At 37.2% G+C, this 10,896-nt stretch overlaps 1 protein-coding gene across 1 annotated transcript; it reads left to right on the forward strand.

Annotated features, from left to right (window-relative positions):
• Positions 1-5,065: 5,065 nt before the first annotated feature.
• On the forward strand, positions 5,066-10,655 carry LOC311013365 (prominin-1-A-like; the record flags this gene model as incomplete). Its single annotated transcript, XM_084009388.1, has 7 exons — positions 5,066-5,089; positions 5,536-5,688; positions 6,329-6,452; positions 6,631-6,734; positions 6,955-7,039; positions 9,280-9,426; positions 10,647-10,655. The coding sequence occupies exons 1-7, from the start codon at positions 5,076-5,078 to the stop codon at positions 10,653-10,655; spliced, it is 636 nt and encodes a 211-aa protein (XP_083865514.1). The 5' UTR covers positions 5,066-5,075.
• Positions 10,656-10,896: the final 241 nt, after the last annotated feature.

Genomic DNA, 10,896 nt, shown 5'->3' on the forward strand with positions numbered 1-10,896 from the left:
GATTCCTCCATATAAGTTTCCCATTTCCTTGTGCTTCATTAATGATTCTGATAAAAAAAATTCCTCAATACCTTATTTCGGAGAGTTGTCAAGGTAAGCCGATCGCTACTATGTCCTGATTTTAGAGCCCTCTTTAGAGCAAAATCCCTCTCTTTCATTTGTTGCCAGAGAGTGTCATTTAGCCATGGTAGGGTCCTCTTTTGTTCATGTTTATGTTTCACCTTCCGTGTGAAGGTTACTCTAATTTCGTTAATGGTAGTCAGAAAAGTGCTGCAGCTATTCTCAATGTCTTCACTGATTAATAGATCAGACCAATCAATTTGGTTTATAGCATTTTCAAAGTTGATTATTTCATTTTTAGCAATTTTATCATAGAATTGGTTTGTTTTGGTAGAATTTGCAAATCGTTTTTTGGTTAGTTTCCTTACCAGCAATGTAATATTATGGTCAGACAGACCAGTTAGCATGTTGTGCGATGTGGTTACCCTCTCAGGTCTGTTTGTAAATATCAGATCAATTTGTGTCTGGGAAGAGTTAGTTATTCTTGTTGGACCTTGTATCCGTTGGGAAAGATTAAACTTGTTTGTTATCTCTTTAAGTTTTTTTCTCTCCGTTTTTCCCCCCCAGTTTATATTAAAGTCACCCATTAGTATTAACTCTTTTTTATCATCACATTGCTTAAGAATACTATGAAGATGTTCATAAAATATGTTATTGGATGATGGAGGTCGATATAGGCAAATTACAGTGAAGGACATTTGATGAGACAGTGACATATTCAACCCAATATACACCATATCTATTTCTTGTGACCATTCAATGAGGTTACAATAATTGTGTTTTTAACATATACTAGCAAACCCCCTCCCTTGCCCTTGTTTCTATCCCTTCTAAACATGTTAGTATATCTAGCCTCGGGTGAGCGTTCGTTAAGCCATGTTTCAGAAAGACCAAGGAAGTCCAAGTTAGAGTGAGACAGTAAGTGTTCTAGCTGGTTGCTTTTAGAGATACTGCTTCGTATATTTAAATGTCCGCCGAGTAATCCTTTGGGTTTGGATCGTGGATCTCAGATCAGTTTTGCGTGATTAAGAGTTTTAAAAAAGTTCGTTCTTCGATGTTTCCTGATCGCCGGGTTTAGTCCCAAATGTTGCCGGTTGAGAGGAGTCTGTGTGACGGGATTCGCAATTTGATTTGGCCTATTCTCTGGTGAGGGTGGAGCAGTCAAATGACAGGTGTCTAACATCCACCAGCTCTGTGATGTCATCATGGAGGAGTGGAAGAGGTTTCCAGTGGCAACCTGCTAAGCTCTAGTGACCTCCATGTCCAAGACAGTTAAGGCAGTGCTGGAAAAAAATGGTAGCCACACAAAAAATGTACACTTTGGGCACAATCTGGACATTTTCACTTAGGGGTGTACTCACTTTTGTTGCCAGTGTTTTAGACAGAAATGGCTGTGTGTTGAGTTATTTTGAGGGGACAGCAAATATACACTGTTATACAAGCTGTACACTGACTACTTTACATTGTATCAAAGTGTCATATCTTCAATGTTGTCCCATGAAAAGATATAATAGAATATTTACAAAAATGTGAGGGGTGTCCTCACTTTTGTGAGAAACTGTAAGTGTAACTATTTTTATGGATTTTATTTTGTATTTTATTTAATTTATTTTATTTTGTATTGTATTTTATTTTTTTCCATTTAATGTCAATGTCAGAATGTTAGTTTTTCAGATGCTAATATTTCATTATTAAAAACTTTGAAATTGTTATTCCAACTTCTTGATGTGGTACGTGATTGATACTCTCAAAGTGCACCAGATTAATTCATTTAGATTGCAAATGTTCAGAATCTTCTTCCCCCGGAGCCCAGACACCCAGGCATTTTTTTCAATCTGCTGATATTTTAATATCCACTGATTACTCAAATATTGAGGGAATAATTGTTAGTTTAAACCGAAGTGAGTTTACAGTAAAAGCAATAAAAACAATGATATCCTTCAACACGGGGGGTGGGCACACTCCCCAAAGCATAACATTTTTTCAGGCACAGGATTTTTTCCTGCTTCAAGCTCTGTTCTAACCTCCGAACAATATTGAAGCTTATAATTTTTTAATGTCACATTTTAATCAATTAATGAAATTATCCTGGAAAATGCCATCAAAATCTGCTCAAAAGCCTGCACAATAAGAAAATGTCACTTAAAAAGGGCGAACACACACATCTTCTTAACTGTTTCATGCACTTTGACATTAATTCCTCTTTGTCTTAGATCTGAGTCAGAATGGATTTGAATTAAGTAAAAGGAAAATATTAAAAACTTATATTGACTTGCATAAACTTGTAAACATTATTGGGACTAAAAATAATCTGTTTTGGTTTTGTTTTGATTATGTGTGCCCAAGAAGTCCCAACAGCTACTGCTTATGATAACATCACTTTTCAAACATAAATGTAAAACAACTCCTAATCCTTTAAAACCTTCACTGCACCATCTGTTACAGAGTACCAAAGATAAAATGACTGAAAATATCTTGAAACAAGCCAGATATCCATGTAGGAGAAAATCACTGATTGAACTTGATATTCTGTGTAAATTAAGCAACAGTGACACCCAATGGTGAAATGTGATATAGCACGTAATTCCACTAATTCATGATCACTACGATGTTGATTATTATAAGACATCACATAATAATATTGTATAGCAGTCGTTTACAGTATTGCTGCTCTTTTGCTATCAGATTTCATTAAACTCAATCCTATTTTTTGCTGCATGATTTGTGTCGTTTTTCATCGACAATGAAATCAAGTTTTGTAATACGGAAGAACTGAGGATGTTTATTTTTCTGACAAATGCTTCAATACAGAAATCACTGCCTATTTCATCCCCCCCCTCCGCCCCTCTCTTCACCCGAGTGTCCAAAACATGCGGCCTCATATCAGACGAAACAATCACAAAATCGATCATCAACCTTTGGCCTAGGGTACCACGTACACTTAGAAGCATCCTTATGTTCCAACATGGTGTTCGTTATGGACAGTCCATGACTAGCACAGAAGTCCAATAAAAAACGACCACTCGGATTTAGATCAGGGAGGCCGTTCCTCCCAATCACGCTGCTCCAGGTATCTCTATCGTTACCCACGTGCGTGTTGAAGTCTCCCAGCAGAACTAGTCCCCGACTTCATTCAGGGTCTCCAAGAAGGCAGAATACTCTGAACTGCTGTTTGGGGCATATGCACAAACAACAGTCAGAGTCCCCCCCCATAACCCGAAGGCGTAGGGAGGAGACCCTCTCGTCCACTCCAACACAGCAGCACTCAGCCACTCAGACACTATAAAGTATTATGCATTGTGAATTTTTCTCTCCAGAGTCCCTTAAAGTGAATACTATTATAGCATTGTAGGTCCTGCTGCAAGTGTTAGTGTTTAGCTTTACTCAGGATAAAGATGGATTATACACACAGTAATGTACAGGTTGTGCAAAATCTCGAAAATAACCATTCAAACACAGTCTTAGATGTGCAAGTAAACACAATAAAAACATTTTTCTTCTGAACCACGGCTTCTGTTTTTTTATGTTTTTCTTTTTGTTCTGATTTGACTTTTATACGTGCCTATATAGACGTAGGAAAGAGACTGCATGTGGTTTTGCTGGTGGTGTTTATTTACATACTGTCTGATGCCTGAGAACCTCAGAATAAAGCTTAATCATCTCCCATTGAAAATAGCTGACCAATAACGCAACCAGTGGGCTCTGGCCAGCAGTGGAATCATCACAACGTAAGAATGTGCAGTCTTGTGTTAAAGAATTAAAATACTCTATGAGCAAGATGTCTTGTTACCAGTGGTGGAATGTAACTATATTTCCTCAAATATTGTACTTAAGAACAATTTGGAGGAACTTGCACTTTACTTAAGCGTTTCCATTTCCTGCTAATTTATACTTCCAATCCACTACTATTAGCTAACTAGGGATATTGTATTTTTTATTTTTAGTAACTTAAGTTACTACAATAAATTAATACACAATATTCTAAATGGGACCATCCTGTAAAATTAGCACTTTTGCTTTTGGTACTTCAAGTATATTTGGATGCTAGTACTTTTACTGAAGTAACATTTTAAATGCATTTACTTCTACCAAATTGTTTCTGCACTGTCAACTGCAGATCTGAGTACTTCTTCCACCACAATGTGTTACATGGTTTTGGCGTCACAAAATGCATTAACAACTATCATATAATCATTATGTGTAGCTTTACAGTATCTTGTCTAGCAAATGGAATTAAAATCATGTTAACCGAAAATGCAAAGCCTAACAAAAGGCATTGCATTTTTGGGGGTTTAGCTCAGGAGGTAGAGCGTTCGGCTGGCAACCGCAAGATTGCTGGTTCGATCCTCAGCTCCTCCTAGCTGAGTGCCTGGTGTCCCTGAGCAAGACACCTCACCCCAATTGCTCCTGACGAGCTGGCTGTCGCCCTGCGTGGTTGACTCCGCCGTCAGTGTGTGAATGTGTGAGTGAATGGGTGAGTGACAGTCATTCCTGTAAAGCGCTTTGGAGAAAAGCGCTATATAAATGAGGCCATTTACCATTTTACCAAAACTGAAAAATGTCACAATAAATTGAATTTCAAAGTTTATTCACAATGTATACACACTCTTTCAACCACCACATAGGAAGTTCCTATGGTTCTATCAGTCCCCAACTTCGGAGCATTGCATGTCAAACCAGTTACTGTTGTATCTGTCCTGAAGGTTCGGATACACAATATTTATTTTAATTGCCGTCCTATTTTTGAAGAAAAGGCGGAAAACGACATACCCAAAGTAAAATGGTTACTGTTTTTGAACCCCTAGGACTACAGGCACAAAGCTGAGCATTCCTGAAAGATAACCCTTTGAATTTTCTTCTGCAAGTGTCAGATTTACTCTACGTGTTACTGACACTGAGTTACTGCAGCTCAAACATAGTGGAAATTGCAATTTTTTGCCTCGCCTAAATTATTTTTCTTTTTGAATGAAACAAGTTAGCTTTGGCTCTTATATTTAGGCCCTGAGATTGATAAAATGGACTTTTACAGGTACGGGGTTACTGTTTTTTGGGGGTTTTTTTTGCTATGCTATTATCTTGATTCCTGACATTTAGTTTCTGGCTATCTGACTTGACCTGACTCTTTCTACAAGCTACTGTAAAAATAATCTGTGCTGTACAAGATGGCACTAATATTTAGCATTTAGTAAATATTCATATCAATTATACATTAGTTATGTTTCTGAACATAAGTGGAGTAATAATTATGAGTAATAATTCCCTCCACATAATTATGTGGAACATAAGATAAGATTCATCCCTTGTTTAAATAGTATTTACATTATGTGATGTTATATAATAATGAATAAGCAGGTCGGGCTTCACTGTCTTGCTCAAGGATACTTAAGCAGGATGGGTGCTCATATATACCTTAGTGTTGGAGGATAATATTGTAACTATTTGTGTAATTGTACTGTATAAATGTGCTCCTAACAGGTGGATTGGCTGTATTTCTCTTTGCTGCATGGTGGTCCTTGTCCTGGCCTTCAACTACCTAGGGCTGCTGTGTGGCACCCTAGGATACGACAAGCACGCCTCGCCTACGACACGAGGCTGCATCTCCAACACAGGAGGAACGATGCTCATGGCGTGAGTCAACTGTCCACATGACAGACTGTCAGTTTCAAGATTTAAAACTGAAAAAAGGTTGCCATAAAAAAGGTTTTGAAGTCAATTTGATGATGCTGGCATTTGGTTCTTATGTCAGTAGTCCTACAATAAGAACTTGTACTTCTACTACAACTGCTATAACTACTGCAACTTCACTATTTAATGTACGTGCTACAGTAGTTCTAAAAAGGTGAGAATTGAAGAGCAAAGATGACCTGGAGATTTGTTTGACACAACATACAGAAGATGTTTCTATAAGAAGAACTTGTTTGCAAAATGTAACATCGTGATAGCAAAAGAAAGGAATTTATTAACACTGTATCGGTTTCTTACAAGATTAAATAATACCATATTAAGGTTTTTAGGCGCCTGATACAAAGACAACAGCTGTTCTTGAGTTATGATTTCAGTTTTGTGACTTTCACCAAATGGGTTTTAAATGTCTTGATTTTTTAATGTCTAATTTGAGATGTTGATCCAGATCCAATCTAAACTGCTACTTCTCATTGTAATTCACCTCCTCCTCCACCTTCAGTCCACCATTCCACTACTGCTATGCCTCCATCTTTTTGTTCTATACGTTTTCTGTACCTGAGGGCCTGTCTGTCCTTCTCCACAGCGGTGTTGGATTCAGCATCATCTTTTCCTGGGTGCTGATGGGAGTGGTGACCACCATCTTCCTGGCTGGAGGAAACATGGAGAAACTTGTTTGTGAACCCTTCAAGACCAAAGAAGTTTTTAAGGCAAGTGCTCACTCACATGTTCACTCAGCTAAACCCTAGTGCACTGGTTCACAGAATGCTGCTTTGTTTGGGTCTGTGTGTTGGTCTTTAATTGTAGTCAAGTTTATTTTGTTTATTGATTGATGCCATTTGATAATGATTCGTCACACAACCTGTTTCTGGCTTTCTGATCCACTAGGTATTGGACACTCCACATCTGGTCAACCCGGAGTGGAAGAACTTCATTCCTGGCTACATGTACAACGACTCTGACCTGGAGCTAACAGCAGAGAGCTTGTACAGGCAAAGAAAACTCAACAGGTCAACAAATATTCCAGACTTTTGAGGAACATTACATTGTTTTATATCAGGGTATGTCAGTGTGACGTGTACTTCCAGTTAAATTCACTTGATGGCAGCAAATATGTTTCACTCTGAAACATTTAAGTTTACATTTCCACTCTCTCCCTTCCTTTTTCTCTCCAACTGAATGTGTTTTATTGTGTATGTGTGTTTTTCTTAGTACCTGCAAAGAGAACAAAGGCATCTACTCAGCCATGCGTCTGGACAAAGTCTTCAACATCTCCTCATTCCTGAACACTACAGTGGTCAGTAACCTCAAGACACACCATCAGTAGTCTTGTTTTGGGACTATCTGGGTGTCGTTGAAATAATACATTTCTTTATGCAGGATAGATTAGACTTGTGCTATTGTCTCAATACAATTATGTGTAAGCACTTAGTATGGGAGCTTTTTGTGGTACTGGTAGCTATTTCTAGGAATGTATGCTCATTTTCTACTGTTAACTACTCTGTAGTCATCTTCATAAAAAATATTATTATGGCAACTTAAAATATACAATAAAGTATTGCCCTTTACTTAATTCTAAAACCAGGGTTAGAATTAACTTAGGATGCAAGTTGTACATGTAGGCTCTGTACTCTACCAGTGATAGAGTGTCCACAAATCTACATCCTTGGCTGCATCGTCTAATTAGCATTACCGAATGATTTCTTGCTGCCAAAACTAAGTCTGTGCTGACAGCCGATACCTCAGTGTATGCCTGAGAGATTACACTGATACCTTATAAGTCTGTATTTCTTCTTGGCTCTGAGCCAGTCACTTCTGCCTGCCTAAGACATTCAGTACTTTCATGCCAGTTGGCCATATTGTCTTAGCTCCTTTAAGCCAACAGCTGATATGTCCAATGTGTATGTTTAGTTTATCTTCATTTAATTCCTGAACATTTTAAGTTTCCAAAAGTGTGATACTCTACCTGGCAACAAGAAAGACTATATGTAGAAATAAATCTTATGAATAAAGACACAAATCTTATGAAATTATGAGTCTACCATAAAACATTAAATAAAATGGTTTGTTTTGTTGAATTTTTGATGCATGGATATTTTTTGAATTATAAATACTTGTCTATTCAACAACAACAAATTCCCTGTGATTTCATACACACTTCACTTTCACTCAATGGTGCATCAACTTGAGTGGTGTCATCTTTTGCAACACAACAATAAAACACTTAAGACTCAGATCATATTATCTTGGTCCTTGAAGTAAAAATATCAAAAATACCTAAAAATATCCTGGCCTGTTCGTTAGCGTTAGCTTACGGCTAATGTTATGCTAACGCTACCGTCTATTAGTTAGCGGGGCTTTACGACATTGACGCCAAACAACGCCCCCTGCTAAAGCAGGTAGTTACTATTCATTTACAAACGTTTTAAGCTATCGTTGTATGACTACATTTCACATGACTGATGTGAAAGATGAATACGTATTTTGACAGTTTTACTTAACAACAAGCTTTTACTATAACATTGAGCGAAGTTACAAAGTAACGTCCTCTCGCTTTAGATGGCACAGCGGCAAGGTCATTGGTTAGAATGTATCCAATCAGAATCCTTGGAGGCATGTCATTGCCACCTTGTGGCCTAGATCCTTAAACGATTCCAATATTCACTGTTAAGTAGAATAGCTTCATTATTAGGAATCTACGTTCACTTACGTGTACATTTTTTTTAAATTAAGTATTATTGTATATTATAACAATATACAAAGAAAGCATTATGCTTCAAAAACTGCCATCAAATTCAAGATAGTTTTTGAAACGTATCTGTAAACTGGAGTTCATCAATTTCATCACTTGAAAAACTATTTGTATACACAACGTTTTCTGTTGGACATTTTTTAGTGTTGATTGAAATCCATCCCTTCGGCATACAGTGTCAGTGTGTCAGTATATAAAGGTACATACAACTTTATTGCAAACATGTTTTGGTCTGTTCTCTTTGTAGTGCCATAAAGAGTGGATGTTTGTTCTCTCTTGATTTAAGTAGTTGGTTGAGACGTGAGTTTTCAACATGTGACGTGAATTTTCAACAAGGCAATACAAAGTGGTTTGAATAAGACATACAATCCATTAAGACAAGAAATATGAGGGAAAAAATGACAAAAGGAAAGGATTGTAGACTGCTTCAAACTTCATTCCTGTGTATGTTAACTCCCATCCAAGCCACATTCGTGCCAAAATTTGTCTTGCATTTTTGTTGGCCTTTCATTATGTTTATGATGTCTGTGTTCTTACCGTAATTCTATGTTATAATGTACACACACTTAAACTGTGATTTATAATCAAGCTTTTACAGGCATACATAGAAGTAGAAACCTTGGTGACGGATGGTTGATGTTAAGCCTATATGTGAATCAACACAAAGCATAAAAACACACATTTCTCCTACCTTTAAAGCTTTAATATTGAGATGAACAAACAAGACATAAGGTTTTACCTCCGGGCCTTATCAAACCTACTTCTGTACCCTGTTGTGTTTACAGTTTACTAAGGATGTGGTGAGTCAGCTGGACAGTGTAAAGATCGACCTGAGGGGAATAATCCTGTTAGAGGCAGAGGGGAAGCAGAACCTCCTGGACTTCTCTGAAGCAGGGCTGTCAGAAATCAACTATGCAGACTACCTGGAGGAGGTAAGACACAAATTACATTAGATTACTGCTTACTTTTGACCATCTCCCATCTCTGGGGAAAATTATGAAATGATGCACGACCATTCAAAAATACTACCGAGTTTCTAACGATACAAAGCTTAATGCAAATGGGTTAAGTATCCCTTTAACCTGTTTACGATCAAACTAACTATCTATTTGTTTGATCATCAACTCTTTCCTACTTTGGACTGCAACTGCTGTACAACAATTCCCTTCAAGATAAATACAGTTCCATCTTCACAACTCAGAAACAAAAACATGCATCTGAATGAGCAGACCCAGAAGTTTGAAGGGGCACACAGCCAGGACACAATAAAAATACGCATGAATGAAGTGATTTAAAGGGACACACACACACACACACACACTCGAATCACCAAACGAATGAGCAGGAAAACACATGAAACACAAGGACAGACTCATGGTCCCTGCTGAATATGGTATATCATTTGAAGTGAACCAGTCAGATTGTGGTATGTGGATATATGCAGTGGTGGAAGAAGTATTCAGATCCTTTACTTACATCAGTAAAAGTAGCAGTATTACACTGTGAGAATACTGCATTACAAGTAAAAGTCCTGCATTGAAAGTATTTTTTAGCAATGTACTAAAAACTATCAAAAGCACTCATTCAAGAAATAAACCCACAAGTGTTTTGCTTTTATATAATGCACAATTGTATTATTCCTGATGCAATTAGCAAAGTCAAATTGATTTGTTTTTATTTTATGGTGTAAAAGTATCAAGTAGTAAAAGATAGAAATACTCAAGTACAATACATCACATTTGTACCTACAGTACTCCTTACATAAATGTAAATGTGGGTGTCAATGGCTATATGACATCAATTCATTAGCATTAGCTCTTAAGTCAGTGTAAACATTGATAAGAAAGTGTGCTCTACTAATATTATTGTATTACATATGTACTGTTTTGGTATGTTACCAACGATAGCTTAGTTAAACACTCCTCCTGGGCTGTCAGTGAACATACAGCAGGCAGCCATGTGCTACCTAATACGAGCTGCGACGTCACACAGTACACTGCATTCTGTTGAGGATCACTGAAGCCAGATTATCTAAAAGTATTCCTGCCAAGACAAAGTGTGTAGGAACAAGCCAAGACTTGACAATAGCAATTACAACCTTTATAAATTTGAGGAATTGCTTTGTGGATCCATGTTTTTGTTACTGCTGTAGTTAACTTAAGGAATTCAAAACAAAGGTTAAAAAAACATGGTTGAAGCCTCAAGCCATTTTGTCCATCTAAGAGCTGTCAATACAGCATTTTTAATTCAATCATGTTTTTGTTGAAATTAAAAGGATCTATCGTGCAATGTAACACAGTGACACCATCAGGAAATACTGTAGCGTGGTAACAAGGCTTTCATGTTATACGGCAAACTGAATTAAACAGAAATAGAGTTTGATGTATTCTTGAATCTGTTGT

The sequence above is a fragment of the Eutrigla gurnardus genome, assembly GCF_963514095.1.
Source record: "Eutrigla gurnardus genome assembly, chromosome: 5".
Taxonomy (NCBI): Eukaryota; Metazoa; Chordata; class Actinopteri; order Perciformes; family Triglidae; genus Eutrigla; species Eutrigla gurnardus.